Consider the following 27,961-nt stretch of genomic DNA (forward strand, 5'->3'; position numbering starts at 1 on the left):
AAGCACTTTGTGACAAGCTCATGAAGTGAGCCAAACAAAACTGTTACATAATAATTAATGATCCGCTCCTATGGTTTTTAGGGTAAGATTTGAGTTACAGTTCAAAAAGAACAATGTGGGCTTTGATTCCAGGTCACTTCTCCCCATTGAGAAAGAAGAATAGAACCTTTTACACTCCACTTTCAATGCACTTTTTCTATAATCAACCCTTTCAGACATTACGCAGATGATATCATTTTTCATAAATTGTAGCCGGTGAATTACATCATCTCATGGAGAGTTGAAAGACTGCAAAAGCTTGTCACTGCTGACATTTTACATTCATAAGTGGGGCATGTTAGACACAAGATTATTCCTAAGACCTTTCTTTCTGCAGGTAGGCAGTTCAGAAGCACAATTACCCCTTGTGAGGTCGGTAAGAAGCAGAGGGCGGCAAGTCTTGGTGCATGAGTCACTGGAGGCCATTGTCATGTTTCAAAATTATAACTTATAACCAATTCTTATACAGTGCAAACCTGCATTATCACTATTTAAAAGTCAACAAGAAATCAATATTGACCCCGTTTAAAACACCCGTTTTTTTTCTTTGCCATCAATAAATTGCATTGGTATTTTATATTGCAATAATATTTCATTGTATTACAGTTTTACTGTATTTCTTGATCAAACAAATACAGCATTGGTAAGCTGAAGAGACTTCTTTCAAAAACACATGCAAAAACCTCAAATTTTGTATGGTGTTCTAATATATGTTAATCTCCAAATGAAAACATAATACGGCCCAAAGAATATACAGGAAGAGGCACCATATCAGTATGTACCCTGTCTTGCTTTACTGTCACAGCTTAAGTTGTTCTTAAAGACTGTCACAACAGGAATATGATGTTGAGCATCATGAAGGTAGAAAAGCTCCATCTGTGCAGTACCTTTGAGTTTGCTGCCTTTGTTCACAGCGATACACCGGTGGAACAGACCTTTTAAGGGTTTGTTTAGTTAGCCAAAAGCAAATAGTATAAGAGGCGGTTATCTCTCAGTATTTTGTAGTGTATAGTGCAGCACTCAGGCTATGGTAATCTTTTTTTCTTTTACTTAATGGTGGGGTCAAACTGAGTCTTTCTGCAAGCTACACTTGACTGTTATCAAAGTCAGCACTTGACAGCCAAGTATGGGTCTGAATAAGAGCTGAAAGCTACAGGCAGTCAACTTTTCAACTCCATTTAAAGGCACATATGTAAGATTTTTGGATTAAAAATATTCAAAAAACACTAAAACAATTTTATATATTTTGTTGACTTTTGTACATGCATTATCCTAAAAATTTCCAATGTTTAAATACAGAAAAATCAGCTATTTTAACCAGTGTACATGTGCCTTTCAATGGCATCATATCCGCTACCCTTGATTTCCATTTTACTTCCGTAGAAACCATGGAAACACCAAAGACGCTTTAATATATTATCGGTGGGTTGCACCAACAAGGATTAAATTAAACTCAGTTTAGAGCTAATCTAGGAGTTGTTGATCTATGCTTTATTTTAAATTGAGTTAATTTTAACCACTTAATTTTAAAACCAGATTAACAAATCTGGGATTAGAATTTAACTGCGATTAAAACCTCCATTTACGATTAATTTTCGCAGCCATGATGGATTCGCCATTGATAGCAACAATACTAATACTATACTAATACTAATTTCCTTTTATACTGACCACCAGAAACTCTCTCTGACAAGTGGGAAAGGAAATAAACTTGTAAAATGTCAGCTGTCTTTAAAAAGCGCTACGTAGAGAGACCGCTACTGATCAAGCAGGCAATCAAAACACTCCACGCGAATACGGGCGCTCACCTCATAATCACAGCTGCCGACCGTTAAATGCTAAATATAATCCTCTCTTCTTTTCTTTGTCCGACACCGAGGTGCACCGAGATGAGTGACGGATCTGCATCCCGAACTCGACAGCAGGCGTAAACTCACGGGCTGCCAACCCTCACTCTTACGGCTCAATTAGATTTCTTTTTTTGGGGGGCAGTGGCTCAGTGGTTCATGTAGGTTGCCTACAAACCGGAAGGTTGGTGGTTCAATCCCTGGTTCCACCTGACCAAGTGTCGAAGTGTCCATGAGCAAGACACCTAACGCCAGCTGCTCCCGATGAGCTGGATGGCACCTTACATGCTGACATCGCCGTCGGTGTATGATTGGGTGAATGTGAGGCAAAAATGTAAAGCGCTTTGGATGGCCATAGGGTCTGTTAAAAGCGCTATATAAATGCAGTCCATTTACCATTTTTTTTACTTTAATAGTAATAAACACTTCTCTGAGACCTGACAACACAGTTGTCACATCATCTACATAGTTTAGTTGTAGGTGCACTTTATTTTTTTAAACCTCCTCGCATGTAAATTTAAAATTAATCCGTAAGTGAGATTTAAATCTGAGTTTAAAGTTATGGAGCAACAGGATTAAAGTTAATCTATTTTAATTATTTCCAGGATCCAGGATCAAAATGATGGCTTAAATGTAAACCTGCTTATTTTTTAACAAAGTTTAAAGTTTGGTGCAACAGGATTATAATATAAACCTTGATTTAATCTAGATTTAAGATTAATCCTTGTTGGTGCAACTAGACAGCAAATCTATGTGTTTTATTAGACAGGTGAGTGTGGCAAGCAGCGGGGCGAGGGACCGCGAGAGCGGGCCAGTGACGAGTGGTAATGAGTGCCAGCTGCGCGACACACCGCTCTCGTCTCGCGGCCGAGTGACGGGAGCATAAAAGGAGGAGCAAAGGCAGCGAAAGACGAGAGAGGACCAGGCCTGGATTTTACGTTGAGTTTTGTTTATGTTTTGTTATGTGTGTGTGGGCAGTCGTCCGTGAGGGGCTGCCCGCGTTTTATTATGTGTGTGTGTGTGGGCAGTCGTCCGTGAGGGGCTGCCCGCGGTTTATTTCGTTTTGTTTATTTCCACGGTTCCCGCCTCCTTCCTTCCCATCTACGAACCCGTTACAGTGAGCAACTGCTTGGATACTTTTAATCATAAAATAAACAACAAAACAGCCAACTGTAGCCTATAAACATAATAAACATAATATATTAGCTCACATATGAACATTTTTAAGGCCGATTTCCATCGGCTTTGCAGGAGAAGACGACAACTCCCATGATTCCAAGCTAATTCACAGCATCATCAAGCTACGTCCTTGTTTTGAAAATGCCCTCTAGCGGCAAAACTTACATGTTTTGCCTTTAAGTCACTGTACTGCAAAATCTCAAAACAGTTGATTTTGTATTGACAAAATCCAACAACAGATATTCCATGGTTCGCCTTAACAATACAGACTATATTGTATGAAACAACAGAAAGGTAATTTCTGATATGCAGTACATTTTCAATGCCTTTTCGTATTCATATAGTTATTATATATCATATACAAACTTTTGGAAATCAAAGATGGAAAGGCATTAGTTCGTTTTCTCATCACAATATCACTAACTGAGTAAAAATAGCAAACTAGCCCCTTAAAATAATTGTACAAATTTTGGTTTAAGTTTGTGTGATTTTATGTGATTTTTGCCATGTGTCATGCACTGGAAATTTATGACAAATTATTTGTCAAAATATTTTTAAAGTGTATTAAAAAAAAAAAAAAATTCCAGCCCTTCGTGAGATGGAAATAATAATGAATGAAATCATAAAATGGCAAAATGAAAATAAATACTTTAATGTTAAATTATTAAATTACTGTTAAATTATTATAATATTAGAATAAAATCCTTACTACTTCAAATAAATATTTAGGTCAAATAGGATGTCTAAAAAAAACAAAAGCATTGTCCAACATTTTTTTCTTGAAACAAAAGCTATAGTTTCAGCATCATGATTATGAATCATTATGGAAGGAAAACAGTATAAAAAACAGTATTTGTCTGATGAATTATCTTCAAGTCAGTAAACTAACTCACACAATGACTATTAGGCACCTTATTCATTTCCATGCCACTGTGTAAATAATCAAGCTATAATAAATAAAGTTTGTGGCTCAGGTAGACCAGAGCAGATTCAAATCTGATATATACCCTTTTGGATAAATACTTGACATTTGCGATTTACGGTGTAGTCACTTCAAACTCATTCATCATAATAAAGTTCTAATGAATATCTGTTTCCTGTACCCTGCACTTACTGGGGTGGCAGTGAAAAGAGTGGGCTTAAACACCCAGAAGAGTTCTCCAGTCACTACTAAAACAAATCAATGTGCTTTGTGCATTATTCATTTTCTTTAATTGGTTAAGGGAACAAAAGAAAGAGAAAAAAAACAGTTAACACTCATTGGGAAAAAATATGAAGAATTAATGGCTGTTCATTTATGAAAATCAATCAAAGAGCCTCAGAAATCTCTGGTGTTATAATGGAACAGCAGGTCTTTGAGTTATTTGACGTTTATTCGAGATGTGAGGAGCATGTTGCAAATGTGCTGAGCTTGACTTCAGCTGATGGCCTGATGGCCTACTTGTGTAACTTTACAAGAGGAGTCTGTGTACAAGCACAAAACAATTACATTGGCAAATTAACAAGTTCACACACTGCCAAGTCCAGCGCAACAAGATCAGCACTTTCCGATGGGACAAGAGAGTCAAAATGCACTAAGAAGGCACATTTACAGTGGCTGCCTTCAAAGTTAAAGGGGTCCAATTATGCCCTTTTATGAAGTCTTGATTTTGTTTTTGGGGTGTATAAGATGCTTTCATGCTTGTGCTGTGATTGGTTATCTGGCTCGGTGTGTTGTGATTGGCACCACTTAGCGCATGTTTGGTTAAGGTCACGCGGCTAACCATAACCGCAAGTTTCATCTGCTCAAGTGTAAATATTAAGGACGGCATTAATTTCAAACCAATTAAGGCCTGATTCAGACTTAAGAATGTTAAAGGGGTGGTTGCAAAGTTTTAAGCTTTAGTTAGTGTGTAATGTTGCTGCTTGAGCATAAACAGTATCTGCAAAGTTACAGCGCTGAAAGTTCAATGCAAAGAGAGATATTGTCTTTTAAATTTATGGCAGTTTATTGCCTACAAAAACGGCCGGTTTGGACTACAACCCGGTTTGGGTTTCTGGACAACCTGTGCTTGGCACTTCAGCCGATAAAAATACAGGAAACTACATTTGGCCATCTAACCAATCTAAGACCATTGCGTTTTTCAGAGGGATGGGCTTCATAGAAGCAGGAAGCAAGTCGTTCAAAAGGACAGTGGAGACAGCGGTGTGGAATAAAGGAAAAATAAGAAAAATATGCCGTTTAAAAAAAATAAGTATTAAGACATGTTATACTGCGCTCCATAAACACAACTAAGCCTAGAAAAAAAACACGGAACCCCCCCTTTAACAAACAAGGGGATCGTCCATAACAGATTCCATGCACAGACTTTACAAGCATGGATTTCACAGTATGCTTCAGAGTGGTATGTGTCAAAATACCACATGACATTTGTTGGAAAACTATGGTAATGCAAACAGTAATCAATCACAAAACCATGGTTAATTTTCCTAAGGAGCAGTGAACAGACTTACAAAAGCGAGAACACCTGGCCATCCATATGATGTAAAAGGAAACGTGATTCATCAGACCAGGCATTCTTCAATTGCTCTGTGGTTCAGTCCTGATGCTCACTTGCCCACTGTTGGCACTTTCGATGGTGGACAGGGGTCAGCGTGGGCACCCTGACTGGCAACAAATAGCGATGCACTGTGTATTCTGACACCTTTTAATCAGAACCATCATTAACTTGTGCAATTTGAGCTACAGTAGCTCGTCTGTTTGATTGGATCACATGGGCCAGCCTTCGCTCCCCACGTGCATCAATAAGCCTTGGCCACCCATGACCCTGTTGCCAGTTCACCACGGTTCCTTCCTTGGAGTACCTTTGATAGACACTGACCACTGCAGACTGGGAAACAAGAGCTGTAGTTTTGGAGATGCTTTGACCCAGTGATCTAGCGATCACAATTTGGCCCTTGTCAAACTTGCTCAACTCCATTTTTCCTTAAAATGGACATTAACTTTGAGGACAAAATGTTCACTTGCTGCCTAATATTTCCCACCCACTAACAACTTTCAGGTAACAAGGATAATCAGTGTTATTCATTTCACCTGGTCATAATGTTATGTCTGATCAGTGTATAGCAGCACTAATGTTGGCTAGCAGGCGAGCGGCTAGCTTGTAAGTATGTCTTATTACTCAAAGTTGTGTTTTATATTAACAGTTCACATTATAAATTCCATGTTGTTGCTATGATGTAACATCAACCCAATTCATTGATTCAATCAATTTCTGATTGACAAAATCTAGTCAGGCCCTACATTATTTCTTGTATGTTAAGCTTTTTCACTCAGATATGTCACAATAGGGATTAGGGAAGAAAAGACCATCGCAACATCTGTTTCTTGCCAACGTTAAATGTGACTTAATATTCCATAAGAGTCCAAAACATTTTTGAGGACACTGTATATATATTATATAATCAACTTTAAAGGTTGACTGAGTGAGAAATGTGACACTGATAGTGAAGACAGCCCACCTATCCCTCAAGATCACACTTTTGAAAGCACCACAATGCCTCTTCTTATGCCACATCAGTGAGGTGAAGAAACAGCCTTTAGGGCCAATCATCATCTCAGCCTTTGTCAAGCCTGGAACTCTATTTATCAAATTCCTTCCTTCAAGGACAACCTTTCCTACTGAACCGAAACCATTTTAATGCGACAGACAGCTTTAGAACATTCGCCATTTCTCTGAGAATAAACCAAGCGCACATAAAATGGCTCTCATACTGCAGGACTTGTTTGAGGTTATTGAACATTTCAACATTTCCTAACAGAAAAATAATTTGTGATAGCTGTCATTAATAAACACACATTCCACTAAAGTGAGCTCCATCGGTCAATTAGTTGCGGTTGAGAGTGTGAGAAAGGTAAGTGTGTCATAAGTGTCGAGTTAAAAATGGTGACAAGGACTGTAATCACCTGCCGCCTGCTGCGTCTCCTCTCATATTTTATTCCAGATTCTCAGAATTAATTCCACCTACACAAAAATCTCATGTATAAGTTCTTGCACTGAGTTCACATACATCGTAGTTTGTTACTGTTTTTTATGTTAATGGAAAACTAGATTTTTTTGTATGCTTACAATTTTTAATAGTATATAAATTTACATGACTGTATGTACACTCTAAAATCTGAAGTTTCAGACTGTCGTTGTTACTGTAAGGTAGTTGTTTTCTCTTTAAAGGTGTAGTAAGTGATTTCTAAGAAGCACTGTTGATATTTCAACAGTATGGAGTAGAAACAACACAACTGTTTTGGTCTCTTCAGCTCTGCAAAGCTTTTCTAATATTAATGTTGGTCCTAAAGCCCTTGCCTGATCATAAACCTTCTTTTTCCAATGATAATCCTCTAACCTCTTTTGTAATGTCTCTCAGCCATCTTTCTTTCTACAGTTTTTGCTCACTCTCTCTCCTCCCCTATCATGAGTGGACACGCCCTCATACTGCTGATAGGCTACAAGTTTGTTATGGTGCACGGTCTGATCCACTTTCAACAGTGTTTCTCAGAAATTACTAACTGCATCTTTAATAAGCTTTTTCTTTTTCTTCATTTAATCATGGCATAATTTCGAAATGCTGGGGAGATAAATGCATGCAAAATAGCTAAATGAGTCTCATGATGTGAAAGTAGATCATAATATAGAATGAATATTTCAGCATCCAACTGGTACGGAGACACTATTTAAGACCTTAGTTCGTGCAGCGTTGTGTCTTTCATCAATGATTTTAAAAAAAAGCAACAAAAAAATAAAACATCTAAATTCCAACAACCAACTAATCCTGTCTAGACTGCTTTTTAAAGCGGTTGCCATTTTGATGGAAAATCTAACACACAAATTTTTAGCAAGATAAATATCCTTAATATTTAATAGGGATCAGCAAATCTGAATCAAATGCATACTCTACCTCTGATGAAAGAATATGGCTCTATTTTTCATCTTTGAAACCCTTTTCCCTTTCATTTACAAATCATGTCGTCTACTAAATCAAAGTGCCTGCAGTTACAGCTATAGATCATTTATTTTAATATTTCAGAATAGATTAGGGTCCAGAAAGCACCTCATGCATAAACAATAAGATTATTTAAATTTTCTGATTATTATAGCAATAAAGCAGGCATAAGTCAACGTGCACGCTTGGCAGGGGTTTAGCCCTCCAAAAAAATGGTTACGCTTCCCAGAAACTCTCAAAGACCTCAGGGCGATATCAGTTTCATCAGCTCAGATCTCTGAGGAATAAAGTATTTGATATGTTTTATGTATTGTGCATACATTTTGTCTGGCAGTTTAGGAATTAGGAAAAAATTTAATTAGAATAAATAATAACATTTAAATAAAAGAATAATATGATATAATGATACAAGGAGGGCTTTCAAGCACTTACACATTTTAATCAAAATAATTCAGACATTGCATTATTGTACAGAGCAAAATCACTGAATTAATTGGCAAAAAAAGTTCTAAAAAATCTATTCCATTTTATTCAGCAAAAGTCTATCATTGGCTTTAACATTAAAATTGGATAAGGAGTGACTGATCGTTTGCTTGCGCAATAATAGCAACGCATGATCACATTTGAAGATTGCAGCTGGTGTTCTGCCAAAAGAAATTGAACGCCTCAGTCTTTCAGACGGGACATTGGTTGTGACACACTGAGCAACTGTGTAGTTATGATTTGAATTGCGCTTTGGGAACAGATTATTTCATGCTTCTAATTTTTGTCGTCATTTCTAACTGAGTGCTCACGATGATCCGTTATTATCCTTCGGGATCTCTTAAACAAAATCCTTGTCTCATTAGCAAGATGCGGTGTGGTCTCCCACCCTGGTGCGGATTAACAAATCTGACACACGGTGGCAATTAAAAGCCAGACATGGGCATTAATTCGTTAATCTGGGCTTGATTTAAACATTTCTGTTTTTTGGACTTTGAGTGTGTGCCAGTTTATGGGTGAGCCCTGAGCGAATATCAGTTTCATCCTCTCAGATCTGTGAGGAATAAAGAGGCTGAGTTCAGACTCTCGTCTTGATAGATGTCCTCAGCTTCTGAGGCTTCAAGCTGTGTCACACAGCAGAGTCTGCATTCATGCTTCCAAAGCAAAGGATTCTTATGCCATTGAAAAGAGAGGCACAGAGAACATAAAAACAAAGCTTTGGGCTTTAAAGGTGAAGTACTGTATATTAGATTTTATGTAAAAAATGTAAATACATTATCTTAACTTAGTTTATTGTTCATTGACTACTATTAGTATACCATTCATGTTCACTGTAAACCCTAATGTTGTCTTTACTTAAACAAATCAAGTAATCTTGACTAAATATTACTAGTTACTACACTGTAAAAAGTTTGTGTTGTTTTTAGTTGGTTTAACTTAAAAAAGTAAGTAACCTGGTTGCCTTAAAATTTTGAGTTTATTGAAATTAAAAATTTGAGTTGACACAATGAAGGAAATTCGTTTAATAAATAGAAACTCAAAATATTATTGTATCTTAACTACATAGAAAATTTGATAAATCATGAAAATAGCACTATTTGGCATGTTTCAGAAATAAACCACACAATTACCCAATATGCTTACAAAATCTTTTAATAATATTTTAATAAAGGTTGTCGAATGTCAACAAATGTTCATTGTATTAACTCAAAATTTTAATTTCAATGAACTCAAAATAATAAATTAAAGCAGCTTGGAAAGCATAATTAAAGCATAATTAATTAAAATAGCTCACTCTGGTCTTGCTTTGATGTGATTGGCCATGCAAGGAGTTCTGTCTGGCAACAAGAACTAATTCACTGATTGGAGGACATTTACAAAAGGCGGTCCTTTTCGCCTCGTCTATTACTTCTTGCTGATTCAAATTAAGATGGAGACTTTTTCATTGTGATACTTAAATTCGATAAGTAAAAATGTGTAAGTTACTAAACCTAACAATAATATGTGAACTAACTTATAACTATACAGATTGACTTAATTTCTGTTTTAATGAAAATAATAGTTTTGTTTAAAGTCACCATGATGGAGATAAGTGTTTGCTTTAGTTGGGCTCTTGACCCTTGACTGAATAATATTATAATATAATGTTTCTCTGGCTGTTTTGTGTTTGTGAGACACATTTGGGAAGGAACACAAAGTCAAGAGAAAATTTCATCAAGTGATGTTGTTTAATCATTGACGATGATAACATCATGTATTGGCAGAATCCCTGATCTCATGCAGAGTCTAATGAAATATTAATACAAATTTCCATGAGATTCTTTACTCTTGTGGTAATTGAACAGTTTATTATTTTATTTTTTTATGCACAAAATGTTTAAATCTACGGCATTAATCAGACATGCACAGACATCAAGAATCTGTGTATGAATCACAATGGTGATAATTATTTTTATTTTTTTAAATCCGATAAACAGATCAACTCTGAACATAAAACAAGCTACAAAAACATCAGAACAAAAGAGCAAAAGTAATAGCAAATAGTAAGAATCAAAGAAAATGTGTCACAATTCAGATGTATAATTAATTCATTCTGCAATGCATGCTGATGTTTTGATTGGTTGTACCCAGCATGGTGTACTGAACTTCTGGTGTACCCAGTTTGGTGAACTTAACAATTTAAGTACAGTAAACGTGAGCACCAAGTTAAGTGAACTTAAATATACAAGTTTTGGGAGACCTCATTACTCAATTGAATTGAGGGAACGAGTTTACTCAAATCAATTGAGTTCAATCAACTTATTAGGGTTTTCAGTGTAATTAATCTCACCCAAAAAAGTAAACATTCAAACAATCAAACCACTGAGAGCAGTACATTCATATCCGTCAATCTCTTTCCAACTACACCTACATCAAGAGTTTGGGGCCTACTGTAGCATGCTGGGTTTATTTGGCGAAAGAGTCGTTTGCAAGGTTGTTTTCAAAATGTGCTGTAGTTTTGTAATTACGAGGTGAAATGAGTGCCTACTATCATACATATGATGCATACAACTTGTTTTCAATAAGTCCTCTGAAATCGTATGATAGATTTGTGTGAGAAATGGACTGAAATTTAAATGATTATTTATTGATAATTGTAGAAGAAAAACACACAAACATTTGAAATGAGCCGTTATAATGGCAGTAATTAACGTTATAGGTTACATTGGCAGCATTGCATTAACTTATTTCCACTCATTTCCTATTATTAAATCTGATTTTATTCTTATTATTCCAAGCATATGACATTTTTAGAGCAGACAATCAATTACAGACCACGTGAGCAGCGTTCCCAGGTGCGCAGGGTCACAAAACTCGCTCCTCCACCGTGAATAAATCACCATCCGAATTCACGAATTTTATCACTGAGGTGACATGCAAATTTATTTTTACAGACGTCCACATGAGAAACAATTATCGTCTGAATAGGGCTTAAGTTTGATACAATACCATTGTTGAACAATGCAGTGTTTTATTTTAAAAGAGTAAGAATAGTCTGCTTAGTGCCTAGTTGTTAAAAATTTTCGAATCTCCTCAAAAGATCACTGCATAATAGAGGATAAAAAAATCAATTTCCAAATGTGTGTATGATATAAACACATTTATATACACAATATTTATATATTTCATATACAGTGAGGAAAATAAGTATTTGAACACCCTGCTATTTTGCAAGTTCTCCCACTTAGAGGGGTCTGAAATTGTCATCGTATATGCATGTCCACTGAGACATAATCTATTAAAAAAAATTCAGAAATCACAATGCATGATTTTTTAAAGCTATTTATTTGTATGATACAGGTGCAAATAAGTATTTGAACACCTGAGAAAATCAATTTTAATATTTGGTAGAGTAGCCTTTGTTTGCAATTACAGAGGTCAAACGTTTCCTGTAGTTTTTCAGCAGGTTTGCACACACTTTAGGAGGGATTTTGGCCAACTCCTCCACACAGATCTTCTCTAGAACAGGTTTCTGGCCTGTCGCTGAGAAACAAAGAGTTTGAGCTCCCTCCAAAAGATTCTCTATTGGGTTTAGGTCTGGAGACTGGCTAGGCCACGCCAGAACCTTGATATGCTTCTTACAAAGCCACTCCCTGGTTATCCTGGCTGTGTGCTTTGGATCATTGTCATGTTGGAAGACCTAGCCTCGACCTATCTTCAATGCTCTAACTGAGGGAAGGAGGTTGTTCCCCAAAATCTTGCAATACATGGCCCGGTCATCCTCTCCTTAGTACAGTGCAGTTGCCCTGTCCCATGTGCAGAAAAACACCCCCAAAGCATGATGATGCTACCAGCCCCATGCTTCCCAGTATGGATGGTGTTCTTGGGATGGTACTCGTCATTCTTCTTCCTCCAAACACTTTAGTGGAATTATGACCAAAAAGTTCTATTTTGGTCTCATCTGACTTTCTTCCATGGCTCCTCTGGATCATCCAAATGGTCACTGGTAAACTTAAGACAGGCCTGGACATGTGCTGGTTTAAGCAGGGGAACCTTCCATGCCATGCATGATTTCAAACCATGACGTCTGTATGGTGTATTACCAACAGTAACCTTGGAAATGGTGGGCCCAGCTCTTTTCAGGTCATTGACCAGCTCCTCTCGTGTAGTCCTGGGCTGATTTCTCACCTTTCTTAGGATCTGATGAGGTGAGATCTTGCATGGAGCCCCAGTCCGAGGGAGATTGACAGTCATGTTTAGCTTCTTCCATTTTCTAACGATTGCTCCAACAGTGGACCTTTTTTCACCAAGCTGCTTGGCAATTTCCCCATAGCCTTTTCCAGCCTTGTGTAGGTGTACAATTTTGTCTCTAGTGTCTTTGGACAGCTCTTTGGTCTTGGCCATGTTAGTAGTTGGATTCTTGATTGTATGGGGTGGACAGGTGTCTTTATGCAGCTAACGACTTGTTGCTCAAATTTTGCATGTCATTCGGAAATCAAGGTGCCAGAGTCTGGAGGAAGACTGGGGAGAAGGAAATGCCAAAATGCCTGAAGTCCAGTGTCAAGTACCCACAGTCAGTGATGGTCTGGGGTGCCATGTCAGCTGCTGGTGTTGGTCCACTGTGTTTTTTCAAGGGCAGGGTCAATGCAGCTAGCTATCAGGAGATTTTGGAGCACTTCATGCTTCCATCTGCTGAAAAGCTTTATGGAGATGAAGATTTCGTTTTTCAGCACGACCTGGCACCTGCTCACAGTGCCAAAACCACCAGTAAATGGTTAACTGACCATGGTATTACTGTGCTCAACTGGCCTGCCAACTCTCCTGACCTGAACCCCATAGAGAATCTGTGGGATATTGTGAAGAGAAAGTTGAGAGACGCAAGACCCAACACTCTGGATGAGCTTAACCGTGCGTTCACACCGCAGCCGGCGAGAGCGTCAAAATTGGCTCTTGCCGCCCTGCCAACGACGCTGTAGAAAGCTTCGTGGACGCGCTGCCACTCTGACATAGATCGAATGTTTTTTCTTTTTTTAAACTGTATGTAAAGAGGCCGCAAATCAAACAAGCATGTTGATGGATAGACTGACCACAAGTAGGGTATAAATTAACCTCATGAAATCGTTTAAATGTGAAAGTAAGAATGAATTTTGCATACCCGCTGATAAACAGGCGTTCTGGCGCCTATAAAATAGTGTTGCGCGACTTCTTAACAAATTACACATCACTATGAATGATCTCGTCATAAATGATAGGAAAACCCGCACAGCAATGATCACTCTTACATTGAGAATGACTTTTTTCTCATTGAGAATCTACATTTTGCTTGGGAACTGATGTCGTCGGAACCAAAGTTTACAGGCCCACGTTCTCTGGATTTCTCTCAAGCAGAGCACTTCTACATTCAGATTGGTTGCCGCCGAACCGCGTCATAGGCACTTTTATTTCATAAATAATTACATACATTTTTTATGTACATAAAATACATAAATAATTAACTTTATCACAATATGCTAATTTTTTTAGAAGGACCTATATATATAAATACCCTATTTGAGAAAAGGACATTAGAAAGTAAATATTAATATCAAAATCCATACAATAAAACAAAGAGCTGCAGGCACAAAAGCTGCTGTAAGACAGATATTATTTTAAGCTGTTATAAAAGAGACACTGGTAAGTAAAGTATGACCTAGCTTTAACTGGAAAGCCACTCTGAGTGCACGAGAATGCTGAAGTGATGTAGCATTGATGAAATAAGCCTGACGCAGCAGCGCAGCAGAAAATAAATACTTTAGAGCAAAGTCCTCTATGAAGTCTGGGGAATGATTCATAAAATATAATTAAAGCATTGACAGAATGCTCTGAAATAACCTCTTCCAAAGCCACAGGATGGGGCCAGCTCCGGATTCTCAGAACAGTATATTTAGAGCATCTTTACAGAAGTGGATCTTAAAGGGGTACTTCAGCGCTCGGAAGATGAATCTGTATTTAAACTGGCTCATCAATGCAGTAGAAATGTGAAATTATTTTTGAATTTGGTGTCTTCTAGACTGAGAAAAGACAGAAAATGTATTTTTGTCCCATGGGGATGAAAGACTACAATTCCCAGAATGCATCGCTGCCCTGTGAGGCCATTCCCAACACCAACAAACTTCATTACTGCGACTGAGTTAGAGAAGACACTACAATTAAAAACTGAACGTGTGTGTTCAATATAATGAGTGAGTCATCGCGCGAGTCTCACAGCACTGAGCACTAACTGCAGGAGTGATGAGAGCTGAGGTAAACGCGACTACACTCGCGGCATACATTCACAACGCGAGTTCAGTCTGGCGCGTTTCAGTTCATGCCTTTGCATGCTTAACTTTCATAGAAATTAATTTGAGAAGTTAAAACACTTACATTGCTCACCATAGCTCCGTTTAAATGAGTGCCTGTAGCTGAGCTGAGCTCTCCCTGCAAGCTGAGTGTTATCTCCCATCCCCCATGCGCGAGTTCAAAACATGCGGAAATGGCTCCCTCTGCTGGCTGTAGTCTTTAGCCTCTGGGCAAACATTCCTCCTATGATGCAAAAATCGTCAATTTGCATCATAGGAGGAATTTTTCCAGAAATAAAATGCATAAATCTCTTGTCTCAGGGAGATATGAGGGGGGAAAGCACAAACATTTGAATATACTCCAGGGTTTCTACTGATACAAAGCCATATGCTAATCGCTGAAGTAACCCTTTAACCATGGCATGAAAATGGACCATAGGTCTGTTCTGATATAGGGTCAATAACAATGGTAAAAATCTTAAATGTAAATAAGCAGCTAATCATCATGCAAACTTAAGATGGCAAAATACATAGACAGGTAGAATATTTTTATACTACTATTCAAATATTTGGGGTGTGTCCGATTTTCTTATGGTATTGAAAAAAGTCTCCTATGCTTACCAAGGCTGCATTTATTTGACCAGAATTGAAATAACTGTTCTCTATTTTAACATATTTTAAAATATGATGTTGATGGCAAAACTGAATTTTCAGTCACCCTCGTCTTCAATGTCACATGACCCTTTAGAAATCATTCTAATTTGCTGGAGTGCTGCTCAGAAAAATGTACATTTTACATTTACAGTTACATAAACGTGTGGCGGCGCTTGTAATAGCTGAGGCCCGGAGGCTTGCTCCAAACGATATTTCGTTGCAGTGTACTTGTGCATTTGTAATGACAAATAAACTTCTATCCTATTTCTGAATATACAAATCAGTTGTGGTAAACGGAAGCTCAAGCATGTTTGCTTGTCGTGCAAGAGAGAGGTTCATTTGCGTGTAACGCAGCACATTTGAGCTTCCAGCAGAACCAATGAGCTTCATTCTCGTGTAACGCAGCACGTTTGAGCTTCAGCAAGAACCAATGAGGTTCATTCTCGTGTAACGCACCACATTTTTATTTTTAGGTGAACTAACCCTTTTAATATTTTTGTGGAAACCATTTTCATGTTTGTTTGATGAATGGGAAGTTTAAAAGAGCAGCATTTATTTTAAATGCAAATCTTTCTTTTTATTATAACTATCTGTTACTTTTGATCAATTTAATGCAACAATGTTGAATAAAACTATTATTAATACCTTTGTTTAAAAATCGTACTTAGCCCAAACTTTTGAACGGTATTTTACATATAGGTAGATAAAAAACACTTCTCATATAGTCACCATATGTCCAATGCAAAACGTTGGTCCTAAAGCAAAACCATTTGAGAAGCACTGCTGTGGGACAACTGTCCTGTCCTCTAATGACATACACCAGGAATAGTGAAGTCACTCAGGAAGTCACTCTCTATACCAGAATTGGCTGGAACTGGATAAATAACAGGGAAAACGTCCTTCATAACAGGAAGGTTGATTCCTCCTATTTCACACACAGATGATGAATGGGGCGTCTCAATGATTCTTTCCCCTCACAGCGGGAATGAGCCACTCTCGGGACAAGATTCATTTAGTCAGATAACACTGCAAGATCAAACACTCCATGTCTAAAAACAACAAAAGGACACGCATCACTTCAATCAGCAGTGAAAGGAATCCTCACAATGAACATGCTGTATTATATTTAAGCACATATTCAAACTAACCAACAATTTTGTGTTTACTTAATCACTTTAGGTATTTCATCACCTCAAAATATTTTATAAGAACTCCAGTATTATACTATTTTTAGTAAATTAAAAGCCTAGTTTAATGCACTACAATGTCAGTACATACACTGTAAAAAAATATTTTGAAAAAAAGTTACCTGGTTGCCTTAAAATTTTGAGTTCATTGAAATTTAAATTTTGAGTTAATACAATGAACATTTCTTGAGATTTGATAACCTTTATTAAAATATTATTAAAAGATTTTTTTAAGCATATTGGGTAATTGTGTGTTTTATATTTCTGATGATGCAGTGAAACATGCCAAATAATTTATCAAATTTTTTATGTGGTTCAGATACAAAAATATTTTGAGTTTGAACAATTTTCCTTCATTGTATCAACTCAGATTTTTGTAATTTCAATAAACTCAAAATTTTAAGGCAGCCAGGTAACTTACTTTTTTAAGTAAAACCAAAAAACCATTTTTTTTTTTACATTTTTTACATATATATATATATATGTATACACTCCTGAACAAAATCTTAAGACCAGGGGATGCATTGCAAGTTTTACACATTTCACACTTGTGGATCATAACCGGGTTGTAAGTGCTGCTTCAAAATGGCAAAAGAAGAAACAGGAGCAAGAGACAAAAAAATAGAGAGTAGGCAATTTATTGAAAACTGCATTTAAACTGAAACAGGGTGTTCATCAGCTGATCAAAATTTTAAGAACATAACCATAAAAAGGTCAAATCTGCACAAAAATATGGCTTTCATGTCATTGCCATCAGGAGATCTTGACAGTATGACTGCTTGAAGGACAAAGGCAAAAAGGCTTTCTCTCTTTGAACGTGGCAGGACTGTTGAGCTGCACAAGCAAGGCCTTTCGCAACGCGCCATCGCTGCTGAGGTTGGACGCAATAAGACAGTCATTTTACATTTCTTAAAAAATCCTGAGAGTTAAGGGACAAAAGAGTCAAGTGGTAGACCCAAAAAGATTTCACCTGCACTGAGCCGCAGGATCTGACGGGTTGTCCGTGAAGACACAGGTCGGTCCTCAACCCAAATTAAGGCCCTTACTGATGCTGCCTGCTGCCCAATAACCATAAGACGTCATCTGCTAGAGAAGGGCTTCAAGAAGAAAAAAACGTCTTCAAAGCCCACGTCTCCTCCCACGACACAAACTTACCCGTTTAGAATTTGCAAGGGAGCACCAAACATGGGACATTGAAAAGTCGAAGAAAGTTTTATTCTCTGACGAGAAAAAATTTAACCTGGACGGTCCTGATGGCTTCCAACGATACTGGCATGACGGGGAGATCCCACCTGAGATGTTTTCTACGCGGCACAGTGGAGGAGGCTTCATCATGATCTGGGGTGCTTTTTCCTTCAATGGGAAAATGGAGCTTCAGGATGTGCAGGAGCGTCAAACAGCGACTGGCTATGTGGATCTGTTGCAGCGGGCATCCCTCTTGACTGAGGGCCCCCATCTGTGTGGTAATGACTGGGTCTTTCAACAGCACAACGCTGCAATTCACAACACCCACCTGATGAAGGACTTCTTCCAGGAGAATAACGTTGCTCTTTTGGACCATCCTGCGTGTTCCCCTGATCTAAATCCCATTGAGAACATTTGGGGATGAATGGCAAGGGAAGTTTACAAAAATGGACGTCAGTTCCAGACTGTGGATGCCCTTCGTGGAGCCATCTTCACCACATGGAGCAACGTTCCCACCAGCCTCCTGGAAACAGTCGCATCAAGCATGCCGACACAAGTTTTTGAAGTGATCAACAAGAATGGTGGGGCGACTCACTACTGAGTCCTTTTTTGACACTTTTAGTACTGTTGTGCGTTTATTTTTGGTCTACGGTCTTAAACTTTTGATCAGCTGATGAACGGCCTGTTTCAGTTTAAATGCAGTTTTCAATAAATTGCCTACTCTCTATTTTTTTGTCTCTTGCTCCTGTTTCTTCTTTTGCCATTTTGAAGCAGCACTTACAGCCCGGTTATGATCCACTAGTGCGAAATGTGTAACACTTGCAATGCATCCCCTGGTCTTAAGATTTTGTTCAGGAGTATATATATATATATATATATATATATATATATATATATATATATATATATATATATATATATATATATATATATATATATATATATATATATTTATATATATACTGTAGTTTCTCAGCTACCATAGTGAATGAACTCGGCTTAGTGGGCTAAGCTGTCTATCAGAAGCTAGCTTTAGTTTATAAAGTTTTACATATGGATATTATTCTTACACAAACACATCGCTTTGCTTCAGAATGCTTTTAATAACCCCCGGAGCCATGTGGAATACTTTTATTATGGATGGACGTGCTTCAAAATCTCATCCTCCATTCACTGCCATTATAAAGCTTGGAAAAGAGCCAGGGCTTTATTTAATATTACTCCAATTGTATTAGTCTGAAAGAAGAGAGTCATATACACCTATGATGACTTGAGGGTGAGTAATTTATGGGGTAATTTTCATTTTTGTATGAACTATCCCTTTAACCAAGTTGAGCTGGCATGGGCTCTGCTTCATCCTCATCACACAGCACTCAATCACAATCCTGAGAGTTAACTAAACCCACGGGGATCCTCTCCGCTCAGCCAGATCATGGCCATGCCAAACTCTGCTATCACTCACCTCTAATCACCTGGATAAAATTCTTACAAACCTGAATCCTGAATCCAAACCTGAACACATAAATCTCACTAATATAACATTATCCACACAATGCACCCCTTCATAAGCCACCATTCAGACACTCAGTGACGTCTCCTATTCCTGTTATTCAGCCTGTCAGAATAACAAGTGTCAAACAAATAAAACGTCTTATGTAATATTGCAATTTTTGCGAATCTTTGAAACTTAGTCCTGCACAACTACCGGTAAATTGTCCTCCATAGCTTCTTACCTGCCAGAATATGCTGTCTATTGTGTTTCCAAGGAAGCCTTCCCGTGTTTCAGAGGACAGGAGCTTAGGTCCGAGTATTGTCATGAACTCATCAAAGTCCACCTGTCCATCACCTGTAAAACAAATTAAAGTCAGAACAAATCCCAAAATCTCAGTTTAAAAAGGAGGGAATTATTTAATGACTGGAGGCATTAAATGTGAGATCTACTCCACTATTGGTAGAGTACAAATGGCCTAAAGGCGCCATTGATTTTATTCTCCTCTAAACCACTAGATGGCACAAAACCTTGCTGCAGCTCTTTCCAAAACATCCACTTTTTAAGATGCTCGTGGAAATTTCTCTGATCTTTGATGCGATGGTGGGCAACAGTGCAAAGTTGATTTTTCACTACTATGATCAATTTTTTTTTAAATGTTGTAAATTTAAGTTGCAAATGAGAATCGATTAAATGTATGTTTATATTTTGAGACAAAGGTCTTAATGATTTTCAGTTTTCAGTTTAATTCAAGTAACAGTTTTTCAATAACAGAAGAATATGGAAAAGTATTAGCCTAGAAATCGGCGCACCCTAGCGGCAGCAAATTTAATCTGCCCGCAAGTGTCCTCTAGGAACTCTCAATACCCTTCTGAGTTGAATTCCTCACAATCTGGACGGCCCAAACACATTGTGTATAGAGTCGGTGGGCGGGGCCATAATGACGACGGCCGAGTTGCGTTTGCGTGCTTCTGTTGTCTAGTAAACACAGAAACTTGCGAACGGCGGCGGTCTTTGAATCAGCTTTGACTGCGATTCTGGAAGACTTGGAGTTAAGCTTTTCTCTGAGAAAAGAACAAAGAACGGCACTGAAGTCATTCTTAAAAAGGGAAGATGTGTTCAGAGTTTAGCCGACCGGATACGGTGAATGTTTAATCTATCAACAAGCTCTGTTTCACCTTCGTTGCTCTGGTTGGTGTAGCGCTATCCTATCGCGTGCAGAGGGAGTTTGAAAGACAACCGTTTATCCCGCCCCTCAGATTGAGCCCTGTCTATGGTGAGTTTCCAGACCAACATCTTGATGTGGGTCTGGCTTGTCAGGCTAGAAAAGTATGGCATTTGGGGTAAAAAGTGCATCTGCTGTTAACATGATAAACAGCTGGCTTACATATGTTGACATGACAAGATTAGATTCACATGGGAAGTATCATATTAACTCGGGTGTCCACCTTAAAGATAATCACTGTATTTATAATGAAACAATATACTATTTCAAAGCATGACGCTCTCCAAAGTGTTTTAGCACATTGCTGTATGTGGTTGCTACCTTAGGTATGTATACGTAGATTTCATACACGTCGGCACGCCCGCCATTTCGCAACTGTCAGTGTGTTGTCACTCACAGAGTCACAGAAAGATGCCACAACACTGCATAGCTTCTCTGATATTTAAATTCCCTAAGAAATAAGATAACATTTCACATGTATAAGATTGTATTGGAGTTTTTATTTGTATTAACTCAATATTATATGTATTTACTATAGCCTACTTTCTAATGTTTTTAATTTTACTATGTATTTAATGTTGCCTTCGTCTTGTTGTATTGTGTTAGTTTAGCAAAATCATCCGCTGAAGTCTATAGCAGATATAGATATTCACGCGTGTCTAACTGTGGTTGCAGACACACAGACAACTTTCTCTCAAATCTTCCTCCAATATGGTGGACAGCTTACATAGCAGCCCATAGAGACAGCCACTAATGAGGCATCTATGTATGGGGTTAATTCTGGCAGTAGCCAGAATGTTATAGATAGTTTTTCTTCACGAAACTGATTTTAAAAAGTAACTTTTAAACCTTTAAAAAAACAGACCCACATTTTTATTAGCTTTTTTTTTTAAATAGTCATGTTTAACAGCAGAATTCCTGTTAAAAGGCTACATTATGCTGTACAGAAAGGAAGCAGAGTCGAAAAAAAGCAGGTGTTTTTATTGCAATCATCGGTATTGATTATCTACAAAAATAATAGCCAAACACTTCTACTGCTTCTTCGGTTTGCCCAAACAGTGGTAGAGTCAGAAGTTGACATGTCAGACTTTTGTGAACAGCACAGAGTCACACATCCGCCTAAATATGGCTTACTTTGTCTCAGCATATTAAACTGGGATGGAGAAAAAAATTTAGCATTCAAAAATTAGTCACTTCACCTTTAAGAGAGTAAATATGAGACGCACCACATTTAAACACACTAACACAAAACACACCATCTGTTATGAGAAATCAGCCTATAAATGAACAAACACCATGTGTTTTCATCTTTCATTGAGTGACTGAGCATGGCCTGTGCTTGTAAAACTACTTATTGGTTTCCTCAGACAATGTAGCACTCCTGACGATGACTCAATCTGACAAACTTTAGCTGAACTCTGAACATTAATGTGAAACATCAAGCGCTGCTGCTCATCTGATTATATCAGCTGGCAATCCATCAGGCAATGGCCCGGTATCATGGCCCTCGACTGTACAGATGTGCTGACAGTGATGAAGGTCAATTGGAGTCATTACATTAGTCATCACACCATCTAATGAACTTTAGAAGCAGCCTTTTGCTATGAATACTAAAGAAGGTCAAAACCGTAATAAACAATAATGGATAGTAAAATACTTTGACATCCGGCACCATGTGTAACAGTTTAACACTGATTGCTACTCCACGTATACTTCTTTTTGGCAAATTACCAATCGCTCCAATTACAGATGACACCATTAGGATACTTAGGGCCCTATCTTGCACCCAGCGCAATTGACTTTGTACACCGACGCATGTGTCATTCCTATTTTGCACCCGCGCAAAGCGCGCTTTTCCCTCCACAGAAGCACCTCGCTAAACTAGTGAATGAACTTGCGGTTGCACTAAAAAGGAGGCGTGTTCCAGCGCAATCTGGAACAATCCCTGGTGCTATTTTGCTGTTCCATTAAACAGTTGCGCCTCTGACCAGAAAAAACCTGGTCTAAAGTCAGTGACACGTTGCGCGTCGTTCATCATGCTAGTTTAAGGGCGCATGCTTGACCATAATTTATAGCGTGCACAACGCGCATACATTTTGCTCATGAAATCTACACAGATGCAACAGTTATTTTTGCAAATCATAAATTGTTACACTAAAAAAAAAAATATATTAACACATTGTGGTGTGCCACGAAGATGTGAAAAAATAGACATAAATCTAGCTTACAAATTATTCAGGCTTATTGTAGTTATTAAGGATCAGACCTGTTTGCCCAATAGTGGCAAGACATATATATATCTTATACAAACCAATAATATATATATATATATATATATATATATATATATATATATATATATATATATATATATATATATATATATATATATATATATATATATATATATATACCCAAGTAACTTTGTGTAACTTTTATATATATATATATATATATAAGGACATCTGACAAATTGGTTTGTCCGTCAAGAACCAGGAAAAAAAATCGACTGAAAAAATAAAAAACTGTTTAACCGACGCTATTTTGGGTGGGTTTCTCCCATCCCCATACAACACAACTTCTCTGTCTTTCACTCCCTTACGAAAGGAAAATATATTTACCAATATATTAGTTGAAATATATTTTAATATATTGTTAATATATGAAATAATATATTGATGGTATTATAAAATATATTATATATTCATGTAATATATTGCAAAATATACAAATAATTGCCGCTTTCAATATATTGCAATATATTGAAAGATATAAATATTAATTCCCATATATGTTAATATATTTCCTAATGTATTGCATGAAATTTTCCAATATACTGCAATATATTTTTGTTTTGTAAGGGCTGCCCTCACAAGAACATCAGTCTCCTCGGCTGTGAACCGCTCCTGGCGTGCGCCTGGTAAATACGCCATAATAATAGCAATCCATAAGGGAACTTGCACACCTGCTTTTAAAGGGAATGTTGGATGCCGCTCTGATTGGTTTATTCACGTTACGCCCAAACTACACCTATGAATAATGAAGCTACTTCAGACCAACCCATTTTAGATTTGCGCCGGGCGCAAGAGCCATTTATCCCGCCGGGAAAATAGCAACAGTGCCGAGACCTGCCCACAAAGTTACTTGCGCTCCGCGCTTTGACACTTGCGTTTCAGATCGTTAAATAGGGCCCAAAGTCACATTATTTGATTTTAAGTAGGGTCACTCTATATAACCAAAATTACATAACATTTAAACAAAAATGTTTTACCATGGTCTGTCTGAATACTCGATTCTGATTGGCTAGAAGATGTGCAATAAAACCGTTTAAGGCACAGGTAGTTCAATTCTGTTATGCTGTCACATTCTCCTTTAAGGTGATAGTTCACCAAAAAAAAAATATTTAAAAAAAAAAATCGATGCATAGGGCCGTGTGATGGAAGCTAGTTATTTTAGTTTATAAAGTTTTAAATACAGATCGCTTCACCTCAGAAAACCTACACCCCCGTGCCGTGTGGAGTTATTTTATGATGGGTGGCTGCAGTACGCTGATTCATAACCGTTCGAATCGGCCATTTTGAATTCGGCCAATCACTATATAAGTGGTTATTTACGTCTTTATTTTGTGCACAAAAACTTTTCTCGCCACTTCATAAAATGATTGTAGAGCCGCTGTAGTGAGATGGGCTTTGTGACGACGTCTTTAGTGCCTTTATGGGTCTTGAGAGAGGAAATGTCATTGGTGTCAATGAAGGCCTTTCTGAGCCATCGGATTTCAACACTAATATCTTCACTTGTGTTCTGAAGATGAACGGGTCTTACGGGTGTCGAACGACATTAGGGTAAGTAATTATAGACAGTATTTTCATTTTTGGGTGAACTAACCCTTTAACTGTCATTATAACGCTTGGAAGAGCCAGAACATTATTTAATATAACTCCGATTGTATTAGTCTGAAAGAAGAAAAACACATACAACTAGGATGAGGGTGGGTGACTCAAGGGTGAGTAAATCATGGGGTAATTTTCAGCATATTTTTTTCAGCATAAAGACAACTATGGCAAAGACCCTGACTCCAAAAAATGTATTATAAACTATCAAAATTTGATACATTTTATTAAAGGTGGGGTAAGTGCTATCTGGTAACCATTGTTGATATTTCAAATCACCAAAACAAACACACCCTACCCCCAAAAGGGTCTCGCCCCTATTTTGATAGCTCCGCCCCACACATACGTAACCCAGGTAACGACTGTAGCAAAACCTGTGTAACTAATCCAGGTCGAATATTCAGTGAAAAAGTCACCCCTTCATCACAAAAACACAAACAGTTCTCATGAACAACTCGATAGAACACGAGCCGATAGTCCGACTAATGAACAATATTACAATTATGACAAGATTAGCGTTATAGCGTTCACAAAACACAAACTGTTCTCATGAACAACTTGATAACGTTAGTATACAAGCTCGATATTTCAGCTAACAACATATTACAATTATGACCGGATAAGGGTTATATAGATCATAAAAAAGAGGAAACAAACATATATTAGGAGTATAGTATCTTACTTGTCGGAGACATTGTGTGAGCTGACGCTTGAAGCACACAGTGAGGAGATTTAGACGCTCCATACGGTGTGGAAATGAACGGGTCTTTATCATCGCTAAAGTGAGACACAATACGATCGCAAATGGAAAAACAAGTGAACATGACACACGAGCATATTCAAGCAAAAGCCAGCACATATTAGGCTAGTTCTCGCCTATTGTCCGTCATGTGTGACTCGTGTGTTTTGAATAATGACGTGCACTGGGCCTCTCTTCTCACCATAGACACGCCCCGTACCTGCTGATTGGCTACAAGTTATTGTAGCATGTTATTCCATGTTATACATGGAAAAAATACATGTTATTCCACTCGGCCCGAGTCATTTTTTTTCTAAAACGGTTTTGAAAAAACCCTTACACCACCTTTAATACCAGAATTTCAAAGTCATAAAGTACCGAAGCTAAAGTGAACAGCCTGAAATCAAAGGTAATGTCCAGTTACTGTTTTATGACTATATGCTAATGAACCAGGAAAATATTATTTCTTTATTAAACCATTTCCACTTAAACCCCTCATGCAAAAAATAATATTCTCTACACAGTCTACAGATACACGTAATATGTCAGGCCCAAAAGCCTGTAGATTAGTTCTGCTGTGCTGCTTGGAGGAGATGAAAGTGAAGCAAATTGCAGAGTAAGCGGCCAGTAAAATAAACATATGGACAACTAGCAGATTCTACAATTAATTGAAGAAGATTGCTAAATCTTTATGAATATACAGTTACAGTTACAGTTACAGTTACAATCAGAGCATTACATACACATGGACACTCCTGTCTAACTTACTGAAATGATCAGATCTGCAAACATTGAAAAAACATCTCATTTGTGATCGTATTCCCACACATAACCAAGAGAAAATCTAAAGAAAAAAATACCATAAACATATTATAGTGTATATTATATGTAATAAATGTGATTCTTTTAAACTTTTTATTCATCAAATAATACTTATAAAAAATATAAGTATAATATAAACAAAAATATTAATCAGGAATTGTTTTCAGCAGTGATAGTAAGGAAACTATATTCTTAAAGTAGCAAGCCAACTTTTTGAAACTTTAGCTTATTCACCGTATCACCCAGAGTTAGAGTTATATAAATCCATACATACCACTCTCATCTCCATGCGTGCCATAACTCTGTCAGACGCACACACTGCTAGCCTAGCTTAGCACAAAGACTGGAGGTAAACGCTGTGTAATATCATCGTGCCGCTGTACCCATGGTATGGCAGCAAAGTTCCTGATTATTACGTAGGAATGAGGGTATAGTTCCTAGCATACTCTTTTCATTTTCTGTCGGTTTTAGTATATTATTTCACGAGTTTGTTTACCCATATACTCTTTAGCTGATAAGGTTTAAACATATTTGGCTTGCTGTCCGCGGTGGAGGAGCTCGAGGGAGCTGCTTCAACTCGAGCTTGGATTTACCCTCCAGGGACTACTAGTGCTAGAAACAAGAGAAAGGGAAACATGAATGTAAGTAGGTGGAGTTGGGGAGGTGGAGGGAGCAAAACGACTGATGCCTGAAAGAGGTAGGAGGCTTATATGCTTAGCGGTTGATTGAAAGATTAGATGGGTTCACACCTCTCGAACTTGCGTTTGTGTACGTTGCTAATTGCAAGATTAGATGGGTTCACTTCACTCCTCCCGAAATTATGTTGTGAACTTCACTTATCACATCAGATGCCGTTATTTCATCACTTACTGAGCAGTAGGCTAGATGGAGCCATTTACCGCCAGTTTTTGTCTGATGCACACACTGCTAGCCTATCTTAGCACAGAGTTATGGGACGCAAGATGACAATGGTATGTATGGACTTACCTAACTCTTGGGGATATAAGCTATAAGCTAAAGTCCCAAAAAGTTGGTGTTCCTTTATGCAGCAAATATATAGAATGTATTATAAATATATAAAATTGATTTCTGAAGGATCATGTGACACTCATGTTAGTAATGATGCTGCATTTATTCATCTTTGAAATTCATCTTTGCATCACATCAATATAAATTACATTGCAAACATATTAAAACAGAAAAAAAAGTTATTTTAACAAATTTTTACTGGATTTTGGATCAATAAATTCAGCCTTGCATGGTGAGCAGAAGAGACTTCTTTCAAAAACGTTACAAAATCTTACAGACTCCAAACTTTTAGAGTATATGTACTTAATATAAACTATACTGAGAGTGAACAAGAAAAATACAAGGAGCCTCTGTGTATGTGTGTGGGTCAGGTCTTTCCTACAGTGTGGAGACCAGCTATCAGTTTAAATGCCAAGTTATTGTCTTCTGTGTAGGTCTCGGACGTTAACTCACGCGATAGCGGCGCTCCTCCTCTTCCGGGTCATGTATCCGAACGGCGGATCTGCGTCACATTCTCGCGCGTGCGTCGAGTTCACATCAATAACTTGGTGGATAAAGTCGTTATTTTGATTTCTTTGCACACAATAACTATTTTTGTCGCATTGTATCATTATTGTACAGCCACTGTAGTGAGATGGACTTTGTAACGACGTCTTTAGTGCCTTTATGGGTCTTGTGAGTGGGAATGTACCGAATGCCAATGGAGGCCTTTCTGAAGCCTCTCTCAGCCATCGGCGTTCAACAAAAATATCATCATTTGTGTTCCGAAGATGAACGAAGGTCTTATGGGTGTCCAACAACATGAGGGTGAGTAATTAATTCAATCCTTTTCATTTTTGGGTGAACTAACCCTTTAATTCTTATTTAGTGTCAATGCAGGCAGATCAGTAATTTAGTTGAAATTGAAGTGTTCCCACTTA

The 27,961-nt window shown here is 37.7% G+C and overlaps 1 protein-coding gene across 2 annotated transcripts in view; it reads right to left on the reverse strand.

Annotated features, from left to right (window-relative positions):
- The window catches only part of caln1 (calneuron 1), a 68,450-nt gene that overhangs the window by 24,809 nt on the left and 15,680 nt on the right, over positions 1-27,961 (reverse strand). For both annotated transcript variants that reach the window (XM_067451118.1, XM_067451117.1), the window contains exon 4: positions 19,581-19,693. In XM_067451118.1, the coding sequence (XP_067307219.1) occupies positions 19,581-19,693 (113 nt within the window). The remainder of the gene's footprint in view (positions 1-19,580; positions 19,694-27,961) is intronic.

Source organism: Pseudorasbora parva, chromosome 8 (genome assembly GCF_024679245.1).
Source record: "Pseudorasbora parva isolate DD20220531a chromosome 8, ASM2467924v1, whole genome shotgun sequence".
Lineage (NCBI taxonomy): Eukaryota > Metazoa > Chordata > Actinopteri > Cypriniformes > Gobionidae > Pseudorasbora > Pseudorasbora parva.